Here is a 26,133-nt window from a genome sequence, read left to right on the forward strand (position 1 = left end):
AAAATACAAAATTACAGAACTACGAAAGTACAAAAATACTAAAATACAAAACTACAAAATACAAAACTGCAAAACTACGAAAGAACAAAAATACAAAACTACAAAACTATAAAACTACGAAAATACAAAACTACCAAAATACAAAACTAAAACAAATAAAAAAACTTCAAAATACAAAATTACCAGAATGCAAAAAATACAAAACTACGAAAGTACTAAAATGCAAAACTGCGAAAATACAATACTACAAAATACAAAAATACAAAACTACGAAAGTACAAAAATACTGAAATTTATTTATTTATTTATTTATTAAATTGACGGGACAAGCCCTTTCGTACAAAAAGTACTCCTAATTCTAAGTATTATTTAAACAATAATAACATTATATAAAAATATTAAATGCTAGGTTGGCACCTTAAGAGTTCAAGTTCAATATAAGTCTTAATAATATATAAGTTCTTCTTAAATAAAAAATTACCAAAATACAAAACTACAAAACTGCGAATGTACAAAAATACCAATTTTACCAAAATTACAAAACCACGAAATTACAAAAATACTAAAAATTAAAAACTACAAAACTACGAAAGTACAAAAATACAAAATTACCAAAATACAAATAATACAAAACTACGAAATTACAAAAATACAAAAAATTAAAAACTACAAAATACAAAATTACGAAAGTACAAATGTACAAAATTACCAAAATACAAATAATACGAAACTACGAAAGTACAAAAATAAAAAAATTACCAAAATACAAATAATACAAAAATACGAAAGTACAAAAATACAAAAATACAGAACTATGAAAATACAAAATTACCAAAATACAAAACTACAAAAAATACAAAACTACAAAGAATAAAAAACTACAAAAATAAAATATTTATCTATTCATTTATTTGAGCATATTTAAAATTGTTATTAAAAAAAAATGTTTTAAATATATTTTTGGAAATAAATTAATTTTTTGGGGGAATTCTATTTTTTGTTACAGGAATCAATTCGATCGAGGGTGGCGATGGATTTTACGGGTAGTGTCGGTAGAATAGTTGAGGATCCAAAAGAGGCAAAGGATATCGCTGAGAGTGAGGGTGTCATTTGGAAACGAAGGTGGCGACCATTTTCACGAAGATCGCCCGGTTCTAATATGACCAGAATCCACGTGGATAATAGTATTCACACATCTCAACCATGGTTTCATGGTGATCTCAAGAGGGAAATTGCTGCCGCTATCATCAGGGATCGTGGCTCAGTTGATGGGTAATTGTCCTTTTTTTTAATTTCGAATTTCTTTTTCAAAAAAAAAAAAAATAAATAAATTTAAAAAATCTCAATTTTCATTTTAAATATATCATTTTAAAAAACAATAATAAATAACGATTCATAAACGAAGAGAATGATTCCTCGTTGGAAGAGATCGGATACGAAGTCAATTAATTATTATTGGGGTTAATTAAAAGTTCGAGGTGTAATCGTCAGTGTAAAGGACAGGCACTCTATAGACGTGTTTCGTTTCAATGAACGAATGACTTTTTGACTCTTGTTTCAATGTTTTATTCATTCTCCCATATATTTTTTTATAATTTCCTTTTTTATATTTAATAAAAAAAATTTCTTTAATTACATTTGCCGAATAATTTAAATTATTTGAATTAATTAATTATTAACTAGTGAAAAAAAATTTTTTATTTGATTCAAATAATCGATTACTTGACTATTAACAAATATTTACTTGATCCAAATAATTTTTTACTGAATTAAATAAATAGTATTTGTACCAAATAGTTATTTATTTGTATCAAATAATTATGTATTTGTTACAAATACAGAAATTATTGCTTCAAATACAATTTATTTAATTTAAATAAAAATTATTCACTTCAAGTAAATATTTATTTTAATAATATTCAAGTAATCAAGTATTTGAATTAAATAATTTTTTTTTTAAATTATTAAAAAAATCGAATTTAAAATTCTGTGAATTATATTTTTATATTTAATTCAAAAAATTTAATTTTTGTTCTTTTTTATTTTATTACAGTGTATTCCTTGTCAGAGAAAGTAAAAGTAATCCAGGATCCTATGTTCTCACCTACAAATACGGAGACAAGGTTTTTCACGCACAAATTCAACCTGTAAGTATTTTATTTTTTTAAAATTAATATTCAAAAAAGTTAATTTGATTTAACCCAATTTAAAAAAAGAAAATTTTTATTAATTTTTTTTTTAAATTTGTATTCCAATTTTAATGCATTTGAGTGTGATGATAAATAAAATTATAAAAATTAATGAAAAACAACAAACAAAAATACAAAAAAATCACATTAATATGAGACAAAAATTAAGTTTGTAAAAGAAATAAATCTAAATCTAATAGTAATTAATTTGTTTAATTTAAAATTAGAATAAAAAAAATGTGACAAAAATTAACAAAAAAAAAAAAATTAATTAACAATGTAATATAAATAAAATTAAGAAAAAATTAAAAAAAAAAATAATAATAAAACAATAAAAATAAAATAATATACAAAAATAAATAAAAAAACAATTTACCAAATTATGCGATAAAAACAAAAATTTCAATTTTCACAATAAATTCTATTGTCAGACTCTCAGAAGAGGAAAATTTTTTTTTTTCCCCTAAAAAGAAAAATTTGTTGAAAGAAAATTTAATTTAAAAAAAAATCTATTATAAAAAAGTCTCTGTTAAATAATAATAAAAAAAAAATTTGGTTTCTATGTTTGTAAAAGTACACAATGGAGAAATAAATCTAAATCTAATAGTAATTAATTTGTTTAATTTAAAATTAGAATAAAAAAATGAGACAAAAATTAACAAAAAAAAAATAAATTAATTAACAATGTAATATAAATAAAATTAAGAAAAAATTAAATTAAAAAAAATAATAATAAAACAATAAAAATAAAATAATATACAAAAATAAATAAAAAAACAATTTACCAAATTATGCGATAAAAACAAAAATTTCAATTTTCACAATAAATTCTATTGTCAGACTCTCAGAAGAGGAAAATTTTTTTTTTTCCCCTAAAAAGAAAAATTTGTTGAAAGAAAATTTAATTTAAAAAAAAATCTATTATAAAAAAGTCTCTGTTAAATAATAATAAAAAAAAAATTTGGTTTCTATGTTTGTAAAAGTACACAATGGAGAAATAAATCTAAATCTAATAGTAATTAATTTGTTTAATTTAAAATTAGAATAAAAAAATGAGACAAAAATTAACAAAAAAAAAATAAATTAATTAACAATGTAATATAAATAAAATTAAGAAAAAATTAAATTAAAAAAAATAATAATAAAACAATAAAAATAAAATAATATACAAAAATAAATAAAAAAACAATTTACCAAATTATGCGATAAAAACAACAATTTCAATTTTCACAATAAATTTTATTGTCAGACTCCAAGAAGAGGAAAAATTTTTTTTTTCCCCTAAAAAGAAAAATTTTTTGAAAGAAAATTTAATTTAAAAAAAAATATAAAAAATTCTCTGTTAAATAATAAAAAAAAAATGTTTCTATTTTTGTTTCAGGTAATTCAGGTGTTCGATAATGAAAGACAATGCGTACTTTATACATTGGACAAAGGTGCGACGAAATTTTACGATCTTTTACAATTAATTGAATTCTATCAATTAAATTCGGGTTCATTACCAACAAGATTAACGCATTTTGTTAATAATGGTGTACCAGTACCAGTGACAAGGCCAGAGGATGGTGGTGCATCGCCATCGCCATTAGACGATAGTAAACGTTTTTCAACACCTAAAAATGAATTCAAACAACAACAAACGAATTCGTCCAATATTTGAGTATAGGGAAACCAGCAGCCCGCTGATGTCAACGAATTAACAACAATTGTATTCTATGGTGCTGATAATCTCACTATTGAAAATAACAACAGTAATGGCGGTCACCGTAGCAGCGTTCGTTCGACATCCTCGGGTTGCTGGACTCTATGCAAAGGCAGCCACGAGGAATGGGACCTTTAAAAGAATTTTCTTTTTTTTTTCGAAAAAAAATTAAATAATCTTCCCTTGGCCTACTTTTTTACCACTATTTTTCAATTTACAAAAAGAATTTTCAAAAAGAATTTTCAAAAAGAATTTTCAAAAATACTTTATTGAAAATAATTCACAATTTGGAAAATAAAATTCGAAACAGAATTTTATGGAATAATTTACAAAATAAAATACATACCTCGTTTTCAAGAGGCGAAGAGGAGAAATAAAAACGAAGACACGAAGAAAAATAAGAAGGCCAAAGGGAAGAAAGACCAATAAAAAAAAGAAATTTTAAAGAAAAAATTAAAAAAAATGGCTGACTTTGTTATGCAAAAATAGGACCAATAAGAAAACTGACTGACGACCCTTAATTTGGGATCTGTTCGTGAATTTTTGGATCTAAAGAATCGCCGACTGGCTGACCAAAGCGAAAATAGCAATGGCGCTACGTTTTTTCTTTATGCCACATAGTGTCGTAAATTTTTTTTTTCAAATTCACACTAGTATTAAGAAGAACCCAATTTTTTTTAATTTTTTGCGGTTCATTTGGTTAACTCGACGCAAAACAAAAAAAAAAAAAATAATAATAATTAATAATAATTAATATTAATAATAATTATCTAATATCTAATAAAAATAATGAAACCACTGTGTGTAGATGAATACATGTTTTTCCATTTTCTACATGTCTACAAAATACGTGTGCGAGCACTATACATATGTACGTTTATTATTATAAATATAAAAAAAAAAAAAAAAATATTCTCCAACCTTGATGGGGGAGAACGAGAGTATGAAAAAAGAAAAGATTGAATGTGTGACCGATGCGCTAATTATGCGCAGGCTTATAAATATAATAACGATCCTCGTCAATTTTCGAGTTCGTTTTTTGTTGAATTTTCGAAAAACATTTTTTTGATTTTTTTTTGTCTATTTTTACCCTCTCTCTCTCTCTTTCTCTCTCTCTCTCTCTGTCAAAAGATAAAGAAAAATTTTTGACGAGACTCCGTCCATAACACAAGTATGGACCAAAATGTTTCCAGCATTTTTCCATCTAAAAAGAACAAAATTTGAAAAAAAAAATTATCGAAATTTTCTCCAGAGTTTAAAAAAAAAATTTTGCTAACCCCTAGAAAATTTCTATGTAAAAATTATTTACCAATTTTATATCGAATAAAATGTAATTTTCATTTTCAAAAAGACGAATTCCTTTTTTTGTTAATGAAAATTCAGTTTTTGTTTCAAAAAAAAAAAAAAAAAAAAATGCTGGAAAAAAACTTAGGCCAGTCTAGTCCTCATACATGTGTCTGTTGTCTCGTCAATTATTCGCCTCCTTTCAAACAAAAAATTTTTTTAAATAATTCAACTTCTCAAAAGCGAAATTTTGACAGAAAAATAAAAAAAAAATGCAATAATTTTCTCTGGCAAAAAAAAACAAATTGTCATTTGACAATTATTATTGATTATAATCGAATTCAGAGGCTGGTCTGCGATTTTCAAATATAAATAAATATATATATAAATAAATAAATATAAATAAATAAAATACTTGGAGATATGGGAGAACAAACTGAGAACATATTAAATAATATATTATTGCGTAAAAAAAAAAAATATATATATATATATATACGAATTAGTATAAGGGGCCCCCTCGAAGTACCGAGGGACGAAGGAGCCGATCGTGTCGGTCGCACCAAATTCTCTCGATGTTTCAAGATCCTATTTCTTCGGGGGAGAAAAATTTTTGCAAATTTATATAAGAAATTTCCTTTCATTCAATAATTATATTTTAATCTCCTTCTTTATTGTGTGAAAGGAAATTTCTATCATCGAAAAAAAAAAATTTTTTCGAAGAAATGCATCAAGTGAATTTTTAGACTATCTATACTTATATCGTAATATTATATAAAAAAAAAACGAAAAAAAAAAAAAAATTCAATGTAACCTCTATAAACTTGAGATTTATTTATTAGTTAATTTATTGCGCTTCGCTCATAGTGATTTGTGATAATAAAAAACTTTTTGATAGATGCTCGATTGAATTCGCGATTCTCGGGCGGCTTCTTCGTTATAGTCATTATGATCTCATATAGTTAAAAAAAAAAAATAAAAAAAACGATATGAAAAAATAATTTTTTTCTTTGGAAAAAAAAAGAAATGTATAAGGCTATTTGACGAATGTGGCAATTGCGGCAATCGGAAAAAAAAGAGAGAGAGTGTGTGTGATTGATTTATATATAAAAAAGTCTATATTGTGTATAGACTTGTATATAGAAATTTTTTTTTTAGGTGAAAATGCGAGATTTTTTGAATAGAAAAAAAATGTTTGGATAAAAATAATTCGAGGCAAAAAAAAAAATTACGCGATGTATTATAATTATAATCTCGTCGAGGATATAATAAACCCCCTTCCCCCCCCCTTCCTCCCTATTTTTTAATGATATATTTTTTCATTTATTTATTTCCCCTTGTCCTGAAAAAAAAAAAAAAAATTGTCATCGACGAGCACGAGAATTATTCGTGTATTTTTTAAAGGTTTACACTTTTTAAGTGCGAAAGGAGGCAAAAAGAATAAAATTAAAAAAAAACACTTTATAGTTATATAGAGTAGACGCGCTTTCTAGAACTGAAACTTTAGTGTTAATGGAAAAAAAAAAAAAAAATTTGTGAATTTGAAACGTGAAAAAAAAACTTATACGATAATTCCTTGATTGGCGTCAGAAAAAAAATTCCCTTTTTTTTTTTGAAAAATAACGAAAATGTTCGGCCTTTTGTGTAAATATGTCTATTTAGGCCAGACAATTATTCAAATTTGTCAATATTGTCCCATTAATTTGGAAATTAATTTTGATGGCGGTCAATCAATTTTAATTCCAATATGGACTTCTTTTTTTTCAAATAAAAATACATAAAACAGACGCCAAGTTAAAGAGTTATCGTTGAGAGTTATATTAAAGAAATATATATATAAATATATATAAAAAATAATTATATATATAACACGACAATTAACGATATTAAATTTTAATAAAATATATTTTGTATTATTATAATCACCGAAGTTGAAAAAAAAAAAAGTGCAAATATGAAAAAACATAGAATATTTATATGTTTTTTCATATATATATATATATATATATATTTGCACACGACGATTTCACCAACGTCTGTTGAATGAGAACAATAAAAAAAAAATAAAATGAGACGGTAACGGAACGCTAATTTCTGTCTTTTCATTTCTTCAAACCCCTCGTAGTTCATTCTAATTTCAAGGCGTTTGATTACTTCAATCAATAATGGCACACAGAAGCCAGTTAAGGATTTGCTAATTAGAAAATGAGAAATTCCACGATTTGAATTCGAAATTGAAATTGTAATGAAACTGTAATGAAATTGGAATGAAATAGCAAGAAAAAAAGAGAATAAATTAAAATGAAATCGAAAAATAATTAAAATTGGATTAAATTTGCCAAAAAAAAATTTTTAAAACAAAAATTTAATTTTAAAAAAATACAAGTTCGATATAAAATAAATTTAGAAATGAAAATGAATGGACTTTGGTGAAATCGAAAAATTTTTTGGCACTTTTAAAAAATATCAACCAATTTAAAAGTGGATTCAATTGGTTGGAGTGTTCATAATGTTGGGAAAAAAAAGTATCCATTAAGAGCGAAATTCTGATTAAAAAAAAAAAAAACTAAATAATAAATAAATAAAAAAAAAAGTAAAATTTTGTTCTTGAAGAGACGAGAGTCTAAAAGATAGAGCACAAATTTGAGACAAAATAGACGAAGCGTCATGTGATAAACTTAGAGCGACTGTCTGCTTTCGAACTTATTGTTCGAAAGATTATTTTTGCAATTTCGCTTTTTTGCTAATGCACCGAAAACAGTCTTTTCCGTCAATTTTTTTTTGTTTTTTCGATATTTATATAATATAAAATACTAAAATCTGATCTTAATCCCTATTTAAACACTTGTATCAAAAAAAAAAAAAAATAATTTACATCTCCTCTCTCTTTCTCTTTCTCTCTCAAATCTATCCTATATCGCTGTCCGAATAAATATTTCCTTTTATTTTTGGGGAATTTAAAAAAAAATTTCTTAAAAAATTTTTTTAAAAAATATTTTAAGAAATTTAATACCCTAAACTGTCTCGTCAATCGCAATATCAAATATGCGAATCAACGGATTAATTGTATAGTAAAATTAAAATAATTTCTCTTAAAAAATAAAAACAAAGCCTCACTACTGATTGACTCTTTCAAAGTTATTATTTTTTTTTTAAGTGCTACAAAGTAGAAATGACACTGAGCAAAAACGGTGACACTTTCATTTTGTAGAAAATATATTCTACTTTCTAGTGAGAGAATATTGTGAACTGTTATAAAAAATATATTATATTATAAGAGTGTAAGAAAAAAAAAATGAATGTAAAAATCGAATGTATGAGAAAGAGAATAAAAGAATGCAATTTTTTAATTATTAGAATGCATCAGTATTAAAAACAAAAAAAAAAAATGTCGTTACATTCTAATTATTGGCAAAAAAGAAAAAAAAAGGTACACAAGTCCTAGACTAACCTTTAATACCCCAATGCGTGCTTCGTAGGCTAGTGTTTTTTCCAAATAATAATAGACAAACAAATATTAATGTTAAGAAAAAAAAAAAAAAATGTTAGACCCTAAGTGGAACAAATGAATGAAAAAAAATTTAATACAGGGTGTCTACGATAGATATCGAGCGAGGAATAATAAAAAAAAAACCAGTCGATCGATTTAAAAAACGCACAATAAAAAAAATATTTTACCAAGGCTTCGAATCGTGAAAAAACAATTTGGAAATTTTTTTCCAATTTTAAATTTCAAAAATCTCCATAGTAAAATTTTATTCCGATTCGATGACTTGCCTTTTGAAAATAAATATCTCAAAAAAAATCTAATGTATAAATCTTCATCGACGATTACGAATCTTTTCGCTAGAAACAAAAAATAAATTCTTTTACAATATTATATTCCATTAATCAAAATTTAAATTAGTGACAATTTAAATTAATAATTTATATTTTATTAAAAAAAAAAAAAAAAAAAATTCTAATTTAATAATGGAAATAAATTGCAAAGAATTTCTGTATTAAATAAAATAAAAGTAACAAATGAGATTGTATAGAAAACAAAATATAAATCTATAAAAGATTTGTAAAAATGAAAAAAAAGTGAATGAAAATATGAATTCGAATAATTAATAATGAGAATTGTTTTTATAAATCAGGTCCCCAGGGAAAAAAAAGGAAAATTTTCTTGTAAAATTTGTAAAAAAAAAAAATTAGTAAATTTATCACTATATTTAATTTTGGAGGCAAATTATTGAGAAATCTCTTGACTTGAGAGTTTTGTGACTAATAATAAAAAAGAACGAATTAATAATTAATAATTAATAATTAATACGTTAAGAATATTTGTTGATTGAAAAAAAAAAAGTTCATTAGATAATAAAAAAAATTTTTTGGGACATATCCTCTCATTGTCAGCAACGATTCATTCGCGTCCTGTATTGCGATCGGATTAAAAATGAAAATAAAAAAAATAAATAAATAAAAATTAACTCTGTAATACATGTAAGCACTCTTAGGCGAGGATCATTGTTATATCTTTGTACATGGATCTTTAATATGCAATAAATATGTATATCGTCATCCCAGTATAATTCTAATGTATTTTTTATTGTAATTGTAATACCTAAAAGCCTTCTATTTTTTTTTTGAATTTTTTAAAATTAATGACAAATAAATTAATCGATTATTTAATTGACTTTCATTGATAACGAGTATGTAAATTATTATTTCACACGTCATTTCTGATTCAATCGAAATTAAATGAATTCTTATTTCTGGCTTGATGATTTATTATTTTTTCTATATATATTTATTATTTTATATTTATTATTTCTCTGTGCAAGCTTCAATATTTTTTATATTTTTGGGAAAAAATTAGATTTTTAGTAAAAAAAAAAATAATTTTTAGTAAAAAAGTAATTTTTAGTACAAAAATAATTTTTAGTAAAAAAGTAATTTTTAACTAAAACTGTTCTCAGAAGAAACAATTTTATTTTTTAACAAATTGGATTTGAAGATTAAAAATTGTATAATTGTATAATTGTTAAATTTTAAATTATTTTTTACTTACACCAATAGAAATATTTTATTGGCGTTTATTTGAAGCAAATAAAAATATATTTTTTCTGAGCCTCATAATTTTATGTTATAATTAAAAAAATTTACTTAGCACAAATAAAATTTTATTTAGCACAAATACAATTTTATTTAACACAAATGAAATTTTATTTAGCGCAAAATAAAATATTTATTTAACTCAAATAAAATTTATCTGAAATAAATATTTATTCATCTCTGAAACAAATAAAAAATTTTTCTCTAAATATAAATCCTTTTCTGAGTTAGAAAATTATTAATTCTTACTAAAATAAAAAATTATAATGGATCAAAATTAGAGCTGTGCAATGTTCGAATCGAATCGAATTTTGTTCGGTTTTTAATGACCCTGACTCGAATTTCGAACTTTCGACATTCGAACTGGGCTGACTCGGATGTCGAATTTTTGTAATTCGAACTGGGCTGACTCGAAAGTCAAATTTTCGACATTCGAACTCGGCGTAAAAATTCGAACAGTTCGTTTCGATTTATTTTGCACAGGTCTAATTTTTTTAGATAGAATGTTTTCCTGGAAAATGAAAAAATTCGAAAAAAATTCTAATAAAATTAATCAGCATGTCTCTATTATTTTTTTACCTTAAAACAACATTGGTAACCTTCAAAAAAAACCTACCAATTGAACCTAAATTGCACTAGACTAAGAATAATCAATTTTATTCCATTTTTTTGAATAGAATGTTTTCCTGGAAAATGAATAAATTCGAAAAAAATTCAAATAAAATTAATCAGCATGTCTCTATTATTTTTTTACCTTAAAATAACATGTATTACCTTCAAAAAAAACCTACCAATTAAACCTAAATTGTAAGAGAATAAGAATAATCAATTTTATTCCATTTTTTTGAATAGAATGTTTTCCTGGAAAATGAATAAATTCGAAAAAAATTCAAATAAAATTAATCAGCATGTCTCTATTATTTTTTTACCTTAAAACAACATTGGTAACCTTCAAAAAAAACCTACCAATTGAACCTAAATTGCAATAGAATAAGAATAATCAATTTTTTTCGATTTTTTTAGAGCTGTGTAATGTTCGAATAGAATCGAATTTTGTTCGGATGTTAATGACGCTGACTCGAATTTCGAACTTTCGACATTTCGAACTGGGCTGACTCGTATGTCGAATATTTGTAATTCGAACTGAGCTGACTCGAATGTTGAATTTCGACATTCGAACTGGGCTGACTCGCTTGTCGAATTTTCGACATTCGAACTTGACGTAAAAATTCGAACAGTTCGGTTCGATTTATTTTGCACAGTTCTAATAAAAATATAAAAATATAAATTATTTACACTTGCACTGAAAAATACATATAAAATTGCAATTTTTTTTTTAATTAAAATTAAATTAAGTGGAAAAAAATGAAATTTCCGCTCTTTTTTTGAAAATTAAAAAAATTCTGTGTGATTTTTTGACTTGCGCACAAAAACTGGCAACAGGTAAATATAAAAATGGCAGGGGCAACCTACGCGATCGCAGGTGTATAGTGAAGGGGGGAGTGAGAGAGAGAGGTTGACTCTTGGAAGGTGGGAGTCAAACCTGACCTGTAGGTTTACGTTTACAGCTCCGGGTATTCCGGTGCTCCTTCGATCGACAGTCTCGTATAGAAAGTCGGTGAACGACCATAACTACAATTTTTTTTTTAAACAATAATAATGTGACTATTTGTGAAGTGCTTGTAAGTTTTTTTTTAATAATCTATTTTTACATTTTTTTTTGGGGGGGGGGGTGATTTTTCCACATTGTTTAAAAATTTTTTGTTATTGTGTATTTTTTTTTTTATTCTGTGCCACTTGTTACTCTATATTGACTTCTTATGGACTGTGAGTAAAATTGTTTGAGAAAAAAAGAACAATATGCTGATGAAAGCATAACGTACTGTAAATATTACAATTTTGCAACATATTGTTTATTGTAATTTGTTATTAAATTAATATTAATAAACTTTTTTTAAATAATATTCATTATAATATTGGTAATAGTAATTTTAATTATTAATAAAAATAATTACCTATAATTATTAATAATATTAATAATTATTTTTATTAATAATTATAATTATCATTAATAATTATTTTTATTAATAATAGTAATTATTAATAATAATGTTAAATTATTATTAATAATTATGAAAATTTATTATTAATAGCAATAATGAATATTAATAAAATATGTTAATAATAATTCATTTAAAATAATTTAATTCACTGATTAAAAAAAAAAAATTTAATTTAAAAAGCAAAAATTTTGAATAATTTAGGAAACGTTGTTTGGTACCAAGTACGCAGTAGCGTCACGGTATGTTTGTTCCAACAAGTCTGGAATCCAAAAAAGGAAAACTATCGAGTTTATTATTATTTTATATATTTTTAAATAAATTATTATTAGGTATTTATTTATTTCAAAATTTTACCTTACGTACATAGGTAATTATTATTATTAATATTATTATACCAAAACAAAAATTAATTAATTAGTTAAATAAAATGTTAATTTATAAACAATTAAATAATAAAAATTAAAAATAAATATTTGAAATTTCTGTTTTTCATAAAATTAGAAATTTCATTTTATATAAAAAAAAATTAGACAAAAGAAAATTTGTTTTTTAATCGAAGAAAGTAATAAAAAAATTTACAATAATTAAAAATATAATTTTATAATAATAGTCATTGCATTTACAATTGGCATTGTAATTACAGTCTTTAGATTCTCGATTTAAAAAAAAAAAAACAAACTTTCCTGACAGCATTTTATTTATCATCAAAAAATCTATTGCGATTATTCTCTCCTACTCGAAGCTAATAATGGCTAATTAGATGCTAAATTAATTACAATCAGCTTATATAACTCGCGTTTCAAAATAAACTTGATTTCATGTTTTTTTTACGTACAAATCAAAATGATTCTAAAATTCTCTTCATTTCTGAATAATTTATTTAGTTTTTGTTATAATACGTATTAAAAAAAATATATAATTAGTGTATCTAATTAAATTAGTTAATTTTCAGTTATTGCTAACAAATTATTAATAAATTTATAAATAAATAAATTATTAAATTATTATTTAATAATTATTATTAATAATAATAATTTAATAATAATATAATTATTATTTCCTTATTAATTATTTAATTATTTTTAATTAATTTATTTAATTAATAATAATTATTCTTAATATTTTATTAATTTAATAATAATATAATTATTATTCCTTTATTAATTTTTTTTATAAATCAATAAATTAATAATAAAATAGCTAATAATTAATGAAGAAGAGGATAAAAATATTTTTCAAGAAAAAAATGAGAAGAAAATTTGCAAATCAGAATAGCGATAGGAAAAACTGTTTTTTTTTTATCGCGAGTACGTGAGAAATTGCAAGGATTAGCGGTTAAGAAATTCGTGCCACCGATTGTGTATGGCTTATTCGGAGACTTCGATAGTCTCTTGACAATGTCTCGATTTCGTTATTCGAGAGAGCTATATAGTGACTTCACTGTAGCAAAAGAATATAACCAACGTTACTATAATGAAGGTTTACGTATATTATATTCTCTTCAGTCTCCTCTGAAACCAGTCAGGTAACATTCCTCTCCAACCTCATGAAATCAACCCATAGTATCTCTTTTTTGAAAGTTAACACTTTTATATACACAGAGGAGACAATAATGCACTTTTTTAATTTTTAATATATTTTTTTTTTTTATTTTATTTACGAAAAATAATATTTCCCAAAATTTCTTACTGTCTTTATATTATAAATTATTATTTTATTTTTCATTTTCATTAACGGCGGGAAGTTAATTTAAAATTTTGAATTATTTTTCATAAAAAAAAAAAAAATTAAAATTTACGGTGGATGATTTTTTTTTAATATCAATTTCTTGTCACGTGAATGGAGGTGAATGTGGATTTTGTTCTCAGTTGAGAGATTTCAACATGGCTTTGCGTGAAATGATCACTGATCACAACGTCCTACGCATTCACATCCGTGAGTACATCCGGTCATTGGAGAGTCTAGTGTATATTAAAAAAAAAAAAAAAAAAAAATTGCTATTGTTTATGCAAATCAATCGCGATTTTATATTAATTGCATACTAAAAATTTTCCTAATTATTTTTTTTACAAATAATAATTCTTTATTTTCTAATAAAATAAATATTTGTAAATAAATGTATAAAAAAATATTTCTAAATAAGTAAATAATAAATAATAATAATATAATAATAATAATAATAATAATAATAATAATAGAATAATAATAATAATAATAATAGTAATATTTCAAATAAGTATTTGTAAAAAAATATTTGTAAAAAAAAATTAATAGGAAAAATTTTTTTTGAATGTCAGAAAAGTATTTTTTTTTAAAATAAAATAAAAAAATAATTGGCCAATTTGAAAAAATTAAAAATTACGTTGATGAAAAAAAAATGAATGGCTGTCTCAAACTATAAATGTTTATTACATGTGGTTTTTTATATACAACAAGTAAGAAAAATGCGATGACGAATTGCATCTTAATGCAATTGTCTTATGAAGAAAATTATCGTTTCCTGTATTTACTTTTTTTAAAAAAAAAAAAGAAGACATTAAGTCTTGAATTCATTCATGATTTTTTTTTCTATTTTTAAAATAATAGTTAACTTTTTTTTCCCAATGAACTTTTAAAAATATCTTTAAATAATTATATTTTCATTGTTCTTTCGTTAAATTATTATAATTTTTAATCGTTTTTTAATTTTTTTTAATTACAACTTTTTTTTACAAATTTTACGAATAATTTAAATAAAATTTTAATAAAATAAAAAAATTCATATATATGAAAAAATGAGAAATATTCCATTTTTATTCTTAAAAAAAAAAAAATTCTGCTGACGAATACTGACAATTTATTTATACGATAATTTACAAGACATGACATTACCGTTATCGCAACCTGCATAAAATTATATGTGCATAAAACTTATTTTCACTTCAGTTTCTTCAATGTCCTGAGTCATATGTACTTAACATAATTTTCCGATATTCTTGAAATAAAATTAACGAATCGTTAACTTTTAATAGAAATTAATTTATTTTTTACTATTAATTTATTTTTTACTAATCGATAATTTTTTCTTTTACAGTTCAAATGCCTCGATGATCATGGATCCACCCGAGGATATTCCCTTCGAATACAGTTAAAAAAAAAAAAATCAAAAATGTGACACGAATCAATGTTTTTGAAAATAATTGATTTGCACAAAAAATAACTATTTTTAGTTATTTTTTTTTTTTAATATAAAAAAAATCAAAATAAAAAAAAAGAAAATTTATTTCTTTTTTTTTGAGAGAAATTAAAATCATGTTTTTGTCTACAATATGTCTGTCTTTCCTGATCTCTTTCACTTTTGCAACACTAAATCCCGATGGCTTGAAATGTGGACAAAAGAAATGTTCACCATCGGAATATTGCAGTCCCTTTGACACACAATGTCGGCCATGTTCTGTTATTTGTAATTCAACAAGCCACAATCATCAACCGGAATTGTGCACAAAGGACTGTCAAGGTATATAAATTTCTCTTTTTTACTATATATATATATACATTTAATTATAACAATTTTTTTATATTTTTCATCTCAATTTTTCTCATTAATTTAAAAATCCCCTTTGAGAGAGACGTATACTTTTTTTTTCTCAAATATAATAAATTTTTCCAAATTAATTATTGTGAAACATTTAATTTACAAAAATGAAAAATTATTATTTTTCTAACTGAAAACTAATAATAATAATAATTATTAACTAATAATAATTATTTAATTGAATTTTAATTTTTTTTTTCTACACCCAGAAAAATGATTTATTTGAACCAAATAAAATATATTTGAGTTAAGTAAATGTATATTTGTCTCAGAGCCTACTAACTTATTTATTTGGCGTAAATAAAAATTTTATTTGTCAGAAATAAATTTTTCTTTGGCTCAAATAAATTTTTCTTTGGCTCAAATAAATTTTTCTTTGGCTCAAATAAATTTTTTATTTCAATGAAATAAAATATATTTGCAACAAATAAATGAGTTAGTAGGCTCGGAGACAAATATACCATTTCTCTGAGTGTAATGAAAAATATTAATTTTTAAAAAATGCAAAAAATTATACAGAAAAAAATTAAAAAAAAAAAAAAAAAGAATAATAAATCATTTTCTACTTAACGTTCAAATTTTGTTTGCGTAAACTCTGACTTTTTGGTGTGTAAACGAAATTTAAGTAAATAAGTTTAACGGTGGAGAAAAAAGTTGCCTAAATAGAAAATAAAAAGACTGGACTGAGATGAAGATTTCGTCACTAGAGAACCTGTTTCGAATCCCCCTACGATTAAGTTTCTTTTCTAAAAACCTTTTTTTTTTTTTTTTTAAAGAATACCCCGACTATTCACCTTGCGCTTTTTCGTCAACAAGCTACCTGTCGGGTTTATCCCAAAAGATCAACTCAAATATTACGAAAGATTATATGTTCCTTTCAAAGAAGAAAAAAAATCAAATACAGGAAGAAATAAATCTTAATATATTTATCCCTCAATTTTATTTCAATTGACATTTTTTTTTTAAAGAAATTTTTCCAGTCTAATTTGCATTGTATAATTTTCAACAAGAAACAATTTTTATTTTTTATTCTTTGGAAATTTTTTAAAAAATTAAATAATTTTTCCAACAATATTGTTATTGCAATAATAAATGCAATTATAATTATATAATTATAATTTTTTTATAATTGATTTAAATTTTTTATTATTATTATATTATTTTTTATTATTATTGATTATTAATTAATGATAATTAAATAATTATTAATTTAATTATATAATAAATATTAATATTTATTAAATTTATTATTATTAATTAAATAATTCATTACCAACAATATTGCTATTATAATACACGCAAAAAATTTTTCACTTGGAACAGCAATAAGTTTCAGTGAAACAGCTAAATATTTCACTAAAACAGCGAAAGTTTTCTTTATTCTAGAGAAACGTATCGCTATTCCAGACAAAGATTTTTTCCGTGTAATAAATACAATTAAGAATTATAATTGATTTTAATTTTATTACTATTGATTATTAATCACCTAATAATATATAAATTATTTATTAACAATCAATAATAACAATAAAATTGAAATAAATTAAAATTGTTAATTGTACTTATTATTATTATTATTATTATTATTATTATTATTATTTTTATTATTATTATTATTATTATAAAAATATTGTTATTAATAAGGAATTATTAAATCGTTACAAAAAAAATTATTAATTAATAATATGAATATGAATAAATAAATTTATTCTAATTGCATTGTTTACGTGAAGCGTGAACAATAAATTGCGAAAATGGAGCTTTTTGATCTGATCGCGCGAGTCTGAATCATCAGGTGAAAAAGGGTCAAAGGGTAATGTCCTTTCGATCTGCTCCCTTTCCTTGGTAACAGAAACAATCTATATACATACAGTTTAGAGAATATTTATACTATAAACATTGTTTATAATTAATTTAATTAAAAAATTTTTTGGTTTAAAAAATTTGATCCTTAATTATAATCAATATAGAGTCCCATAATACAATAGATGCACCTGAACATATATATTATTATACTCTCCCTGTAGTTTGCTCAGGTCCGTTGACTTTGCACCTGATTGTACCACTATGTAGCTCTCCCCATATATAAACGTGACCGATGACTCACTTTTGTCTCTAGGTATTTTTTTTTTCTTTTCTTTTTCTATAATATTCCTTTAGCATTTCATTGCTCTTCCCCCTCATTGGCATTTTTTTTTGTACTTTTATTTTTTATATTTCAATTCTTTTTTTTCCATTTTGCTTCTTCCTCATGAAGGAAGTATTTTTTTTATTAGATGTAATTTTTTATTTCTTCTATAATATTTCATTTTTTTAATAATTTTTCTTCTATTTTTAATTTTTTAATTAATTATTAATTTTTATTATTTTCTATTTTTAATTTTTTAACTAATTAATTGTTAATTTCTATTATTTTCTATTTTTAATTTTTCCATTAATTATTTATTAATTTCTATTATTTTCTATTTTGAATTTTTTTAACTAATTTCTATTATTTTCTACTTTTAATTTTTCTATTAATTATTTATTAATTTCTATTATTTTCAAATAATTAATTAATTGTTAATTTCTATTATTTTTAATTTTTCAGTTAATTATTTCTTAATTTCTATTTTTCAATTAATTAATTGTTAATTTCTAAGTATTATTTTCTACTTTTAATTTTTCCATTAATTATTTCTTAATTTTTATTTTCCAATTAATTAATTGTTAATTTCTATTATTTTCTATTTTTAAATTAATTAATTATTAATTTCTATTTTTAATTTTTTAATTAATTAATTATTAATTTCTATTTTTCCCGTAATTTTTTATGTCATTGATTTTTATAATAAAACCAATACTGATTATATAATATAGCTTAAATAACCATTGAAGACGCAATAACGTAACTATTTAATGCAGAAAAAATTCTCCTGTGCCGGGAATCGAACCCCAAGCAACTCGCTCGCAAAGTCGATAACCTAACCGCTTAGCCACAAATGCATAATGGAAAATTATCTTCGAAATGCTTTAATTGGCAAAAAAAAAGTATTTTAACATCTTTCTTTCTATGAACCATAGTCATTATAATAGTAATGATAATAATAATCACAATAATAATTACATTAATATGATAATAATAATAATTACACTATTAATACTACTAATAATGATAATAATAATAAATGTTAATAGATTAAAATAATAAATTTCAATTTAAATTAAAATATTAAACAGTTAGTTGTTTTTATAAAAAAAAATAGTGGCCTAAATAAATAAACAACATAATTTTATTTTTCAAGTGTGAGTCATTTTGTCTCTAGTTTATGCATAATAAATATGAATACTGATAAGCGATAATGCTTGAAATTCCATAGCAATCGATTGCTATGACTTCATTCCTATATATTCAAACGCGACCCCCTTATAATTTTTTTTTTTTCTAGTATTTTCAAAAATTTAGACAAAAATTTTTATATATTTATTGTTAATTGTATTTGAAAAATTCTACTCTACAATATTAAATAAATTATATATAAAATGTGAAAAAATAAAATTTATTATTTTTAAAAAATAAAAATCACTGTAATGTTTGCAGTATTGGTTACCATCGCTACTGGTAATAATAATAAGGAACGCCTGCGCGTCTTCTTTCACGTTAACACACATGTAGATACGATATTGCCACAATAAAATGTTCTCTAAAATTCCAATACCAAAAATTTTTTTTTTTTCATTAAAAATTGGTTTTTGATTTTATATGGAAATACCTTTTATGAAATTGTTCATTGTAAATAAAATATTAAAATAATAAATAAATAAAATAAAAATACATCACTTATGAAAAATATAATTGTTATAATTTTTTTATTATTTTATTTTTAGTTTCCTGGTTTTTTATATAATTATTTTTATTTTTTATTATTTTATTTGCAATGAATATTAATTATTTATAAATATAAAATATTTATTGTAATAAATTGGTACCAATTTTTTTTTTTTTTTTAGATCTTATTTTCTCAATTGTATACTTGTTAAAAAAGAATTGTTACTAATTAATTATCGATTGAAAAAAGGCGAAAAAAAAAATTTCAAAGGGACAATTTTTGTTTTTCTTTTATTTTTTTTACTTTCAATTTAATGAAAAAAAATAAAAAAATTTCAAATTTCAATGAACCTGCGAGAGCTTTTCATTAGAGAACACAAGTAATTATTCCTCGAGCGATTATATCGGACGCAATTTTATCAAGTGCATAAAACGTGTCGTTTAGCGATAGTGCCTTTGTACGCGACGAGCCTTGTTGTTATTTAGTATTGAATTTCATTATACGTGTACAAAATGTGTTTTACTCAATTTTTTTTTATTGATATCAGAATTTAACCCTCAATAAAATTTAAAATAAAAAATTCGAGAAAAATTATATTGAAAAAAAATTTTAAATTAAAAAACCAAGTTTTAAGGGAGTTTCAAAAATCGAAAATTTAATATTCAAATAGAGCTTAAAAAAAAATAACGTTGCGATTAAATTTTGAAAAAAAAAAAAGTAATTTCTTCGTCTATGAACTTTTAAAATGCAAACCACTCCCAGCCTTGTCTTTGCGGATCGTTAACTCTATCGTGAATACCGATGATGAGGTTCTCATTTTTTTTTTGTAGCATGCATTCATGTACATATATTTATGCAATGACACACATACACATACAAGTCATACAACAGTTTACAAAGTCAGAGACTGACTTATGTTGCTCTATGTTCATTTAGTTCCCCATCAACTGCTACCATAATAGTGCTAAGAAAAATCAAGTTCTAACTTTTAATTTAATTCTCTAATTTTATAATAATTAAAAAAAAATTTAATTAAAAAAATTCTATTACTAAATTAATATTTTTTATTTTAAAAAAATTTTAAAATGTTTCATTTTTAATTTGTGAATTAATTAACAAATTAGGTAATTAGTAATTGGTAATTAGTAATTGGTAATTAGTAATTACTAATTGGTAATTAGTAATTGGTAATTAGTAATTGGCAATTAGTAATTGGCAATTAGTAATTGGTAATTAGTAGTTGGTAATTAGTAGTTGGTAATTAGTAATTAGTAATTGGTAATTAGTAATTGATAATTAGTAATTAGTAAACTGATTAATAATTTGTAATTTAATAATTAGAACATGTAAATTAGTATAAATGAAAATATTTATTAATTAGCAAAGCAATAATCAATTATTGTGATTATTAATTAGCTTGATAAATATTAATTATAATTACTAATTATCATGATTACTAATTATTATAATAACTAATTAACATGATGATTACTAATGAATACTAATTATTAATTATTAATTAATTATAATTACTAATTACAAAGGAAATCAATAATTAGCAGTTCAAATATTAATCAATAATTAATTAAGTAAAAATTAGTTAATAATTATTAAGTAAAAATTAATTAATAATTATTAAGTAAATTTAATTAATAATTAATTGGGTTAAAAATTAATTATTAATTAATTAGATAAAAATTAAGTAGTTATTAATTAAGTAAATTTAAGTAATAATTAATTAAGTGAAAATTAATCAATAATTAATTAATTAATTAATAAAAACCTAAAGCAAAATTTTAATATTGAAAATTAAAAATTATTTCATTATCGACATAATTTTTCTTGAAATAAAAATAATTTCTTTCTACGTTACAGAGTATCTACACGACCAAAGATACGTTCTTAGGACAGATTTGAAATTGGAAGGTGAACTGCGAGGTAAGTCCGGAATATTAATTTATCGATGAATCACTCATGAAAAAATAAGAGAAAAAAAAAACCGCGATGGTTCCATGTTGTAACACTTGTTTCTAGATGTGAAAGTACATATATATATGAAAATACTATATCTATATATATATATACGTATGTGTAATCAATAAACACCTTGTTGTTAATTTATTTTCGGAAAAATCCAATTTAAATTTATATTTCAACATACGTTAAATAAATTTTTTTTTTCTACAAAATTTGAAGTTTCAATATAAATTTAATAAAAATTTAATGTAAATTTAATGTAAATTTAATTTAAATTCACTAATAATTTTTTATTAATTTATAAATTTTTTCTTAAAAAATTTTTTTTTTTAGATTATATTCAAAAGTGAGATTGTTCTTAATAGATTATTAAAAAACAGACTTTGCAAACACTTAAATATTGAATAATAATTTTTTTGTGTGTGTTACATCATGTGAATTCAGTGCCAACACTTGTGAGATCATTTTTGTAGAGCTGATGACACTTGTTCATACTTTATAATGATAAAAGAATAATTACAGTATCTCGAATACATCGTTCACATAAAAAAATGTAAAACTCAAAAAATTATATTTTCTAAATTATTATGATGAATTTTTATAATTGTTTTTTTTTTCATTCACTGATTTAATTATATAATTTTCTTGAAATATAAAAATGACAATTTTGTCAATTAAAAAAAATAAATTAAAAAAAATAAATTATAAAAAATAAATATATATAAATAAAAATTAAATTAATAAAAATAAATAAATTTTTATACACGAAAAAATAGTACAGTAATAATAATAATAATATTAATAATAATAATAATAATAATAAAATAATAAAAATAGTTACAAGTAAATAAATTTTCTACTGATACGGTTTCATATAAAATGACTCTTTTTAATTAATTTTCTTTTCAAAAAATTTTAATTGAATTTGTTTTTAGTATAAATTGTAAATATAATTTTGGCTCTATAATTAAAAATCAAGTATAATATATATATATATAATTAACGAATGAAATTTTCTATAATGACTATTAATGAGGAATTCTTGTTCGCAGAGGAAATTCAGAGGCAAAGGACACTACTCAAGATATCATTGTCACTCACTTGCCTTTCCTTACTGGCAATTATTTACTTATTAGCGAGAACGTTAATTAAGTGGCAAAAAGTTAAAACCTTCCTTCAAAAGACTTTCAGGAAAAAGTGGCCGGTATGTAAGTAATGTCATATAATATATAATATCAAGTTTTTTCAACTTGACACAAAATTATTATATATTGAAAAAAAAAAAAAAAAATTTTTTTTATCGAAATAATTTTCAAAATATTCCCTTGCGCAACTAATAATAATAATTAATTTCCCACCAATTGGATAATAATTTTATTTTTAAAAAATTGATTTATAAAAAAAATTTCTATTAAAAAAAAAATAATAATAATTAATTTTTCTTTTTTCAAAGCAGAAAGTGAAAAAGCATAGGAACAAGGTTCGCGATGACGTGGAAAATGGAACGATTAAACAAAATGGATTAAAATTAACAATGCCAACGATAAGTGGTAGTGTTGCAGCATCGGAAATTATTAATAATGACGATGGCACACCAAGTACAGCAAGTACTGATTTATCAAAAAATAATGCATGTGAAGATAATGCATTGGATTATGCTTATGATAATTTAGCAATGACACCAAGTCCCGATACATCACAATCAAGAAATAAAAGGGAAAGTTCTTTATGAAATTTACTTAAAAAGGTTCGTTTTCACGAGCCTTTTATTATTCGCAAAAATCGAAAAATCATTCCAATTTTAAATAAAAGTACGACTGATTTGATAATTAATCATCAAAATCCCTCAACTTCTAATAAAATTGAAGAATCGAAGAATTAATTTTTTTTTAAATTCAGATACAATTTAGAAAATTAGAAAAAAATTTGCCAAGAAAAAAAAATTCCAAAATTGAAATTTAAAATTCTAAACAACTTTTTTTATAAAATTATTCTTTTTTTTCTACAATTTTTTGATATAAAATTTTTATTAAATTTTCTATATACAGAAAAAAGATTTTCATAAAAACAATTTTTACGATTTGATATATAAAGGTATTTTAATACGCGATTTTTAAAAAAAAAATTAGTCGTTACTATTCATCGCAGGAATATTGAATAATCAATTTATGTGCATTGTAAAATATTTCATTAATTATTAATATAAATTAGTATTAAAAGACAGAATATATATCAAAAAAAAAAAAAAAATAGAGATAGTAAACGTATTCCGAATTTTAAAAAGCTCATATTTACGTATACAATAAAAAATATTAACGGTTTACTAAAATGAGAGCGTATTTTCAAGGGAACCGTGCGGCTGTGTGACTTAATATTATTTATTTTAATTCACTATAATAATGATAATTCCTATTAAAAAAAAATCAATATAAATATATTTGCATCAAAATATTTAAAAATTTAATTTTTATAACAAACAGAATAAAAATAAAACACAAAAATTTATTAAGTAAAATATTTATCAAAATTTTTTAAATTGAATTTTTATAACAAAAAGAATAAAAATAAAACAAAAAAATTTATCAAGTAAAATATTTATCAAAATTTTTTAAATTTAATTTTTATAACAAAAAAAATAAAAATAAATTTACAAAAAAGAGAGGAATATTTATTTATCGAAATTTTTAAAATTGAATTTTTCAAACAAAAAAAAAATAATAAAAAGAGATTTACAAAAAAGAGGAATATAATTATATTTATCGAAATTTTTAAAATTGAATTTTTCAAACAAAAAAAAAATAAAAATAGATTTACAAAAAAGAAAAGGAATTTCTCAGGTAAAATATTGAAATATTTTTCTAAAACAAAAAAAATTTTTTTTAAATTATTAAAATTTAAATAATTTAATGTTAATTATTTATTTTAATATAAAGGCGAATAAATTATTGTTTCTTTAATAGGAATTATTTTTAATTAATCGAGAAAAAAAAATGTTCTTTCGTTTATTGTTCCAACCTGTACATATATATTATAATTATGATAAGACTAGAATTTAAAGGTGATAAAGTAGAATTTATCTATTATTCCCTATCAGCCATTCCGTCCATGAAAGGCCTTCGGAGCAAAATCGAACGCAAGTAGTTCGATTTGCATAGGTCAGTTACGTTACACATAAAAGTTTTTTTTTTTTCTTTTTAAGTAGTAGTAAACCAAAAAAAAAAAAAAATGAAAAATTAGATGAGATAATAAAAACATTCAATGACTCAGTGCAACTTTGCTTGAATTGTTAAAAAAAAGAGAAAAAAAAATTTATAGCGCACAATTAAAATGCCTCTTAATCAAAAAAAAAAGCTCAACTCGTATTCAACAGTATTTCACGCAATGGAAAATTTGCATTTTTATAAAAATTATTCATATTTTTTCTAGTAAAATAAAAAAATACGCAAATTTTCACGCTCAAAATAGTTCATACGAAGTATTTGCTCAAAATTCTACTCTTTTAGTTTTTAAATTTTTTTCTCAATTTCAATTTTTCAAATAAATAATTCATATTAATTAAATAATAATAATTATTTATTTTGTATTTTTTTTTAAATGTTTGGCGTATTAAATAAATAATAATTAATAATCATTTTAATTTTTACAATTTAAAAAAAAAAATTTTTTTAACAATTCAAAATAAAAGAATAAAAAAGGGGCAAAGTCAAAAATTTCAAAGTGCCTTTTCAAAAGTGCCCCCGCAACTTTTAGATGTAACGTCAACTGGCCTTAGTTTTCTTTTAGAATTAATGCATTTACATCATTCATCAGTATTTATTGTAAAAAAAAAAAAAAAAAAATTAAATAATCATCGTACTTAATCCGCACATTTAAGATTTTATTTTTAAGTTTTTAAATGTACATTCGAACTCTATATATTTATAGTTATTATTATTTTATCATTTTTAACAGCGATTGGTTCTTAAAGGGACCAAGGTCTTCCAGAATTGAGGATATTATTATTATTATTACTATTTTTTGCCCCATGTTGCTTTTTCTAGTAACTAGGATATTATTTTATAATACCAGTGTGTAAATAATTATTTTATACTATAGACAAGTGGCCTTAGAAAAATGCTTCTTTTTTTATTTTCATTTCTAAATTGAAAAATTTTTTTTAAATATTTTTTTTATTATTTTTAAATAATCGAATAAAAAATGTTTTTAAAATATTTTTTTCATCATTTTTAAATAATCGAATAAAAAAACAATTTTATAAACAATTTTTAAGAAATTAAAAAAAAGGTTTAATTTATTTGAAAATAGAATTTTTTTTTAATAGAAAAAATAATATCAATTTTGTAAAAATAAGAAAAGAAATTTTGCAACGAAATGTATTCTCTAAGAAAATAATCTTCGACAATTGTAATGGAATTTTCAAACTCATTTGTTTTTTAAA

At 22.0% G+C, this 26,133-nt stretch overlaps 2 protein-coding genes across 8 annotated transcripts in view; both read left to right on the forward strand.

The window, feature by feature from the left end:
• LOC127281853 (growth factor receptor-bound protein 14-like) overlaps positions 1-9,749 on the forward strand; it is a 438,976-nt gene extending 429,227 nt beyond the window's left edge. For all 4 annotated transcript variants that reach the window (XM_051305804.1, XM_051305807.1, XM_051305805.1 and 1 more), the window contains 3 exons: positions 1,007-1,272; positions 2,054-2,147; positions 3,571-9,749. In XM_051305804.1, the coding sequence (XP_051161761.1) occupies positions 1,007-1,272; positions 2,054-2,147; positions 3,571-3,849 (639 nt within the window). In that variant the 3' untranslated portion in view covers positions 3,850-9,749. The remainder of the gene's footprint in view (positions 1-1,006; positions 1,273-2,053; positions 2,148-3,570) is intronic.
• Positions 9,750-11,789: 2,040 nt separating this feature from the next.
• Positions 11,790-25,891, forward strand: LOC127281806 (protein grindelwald). 4 transcript variants are annotated; one of them, XM_051305715.1, is made up of 5 exons: positions 11,790-11,954; positions 15,409-15,831; positions 21,594-21,656; positions 22,748-22,899; positions 23,149-25,891. In XM_051305715.1, the coding sequence occupies exons 2-5, from the start codon at positions 15,627-15,629 to the stop codon at positions 23,425-23,427; spliced, it is 699 nt and encodes a 232-aa protein (XP_051161672.1). In that variant the 5' UTR covers positions 11,790-11,954; positions 15,409-15,626; the 3' UTR covers positions 23,428-25,891. The 4 variants fall into 4 exon arrangements, with proteins under 4 accessions (XP_051161672.1, XP_051161675.1, XP_051161673.1 ...); XM_051305718.1 differs by having other exon boundaries at positions 23,152-25,890; XM_051305716.1 differs by lacking the exon at positions 11,790-11,954 and adding an exon at positions 12,082-12,099.
• The last annotated feature ends 242 nt before the right edge of the window (positions 25,892-26,133 follow it).

Source organism: Leptopilina boulardi, unplaced genomic scaffold (genome assembly GCF_019393585.1).
Source record: "Leptopilina boulardi isolate dan_hultmark-lab unplaced genomic scaffold, ZJU_Lbou_2.1 LbouV2_278, whole genome shotgun sequence".
In the NCBI taxonomy this organism is placed as follows: domain Eukaryota; kingdom Metazoa; phylum Arthropoda; class Insecta; order Hymenoptera; family Figitidae; genus Leptopilina; species Leptopilina boulardi.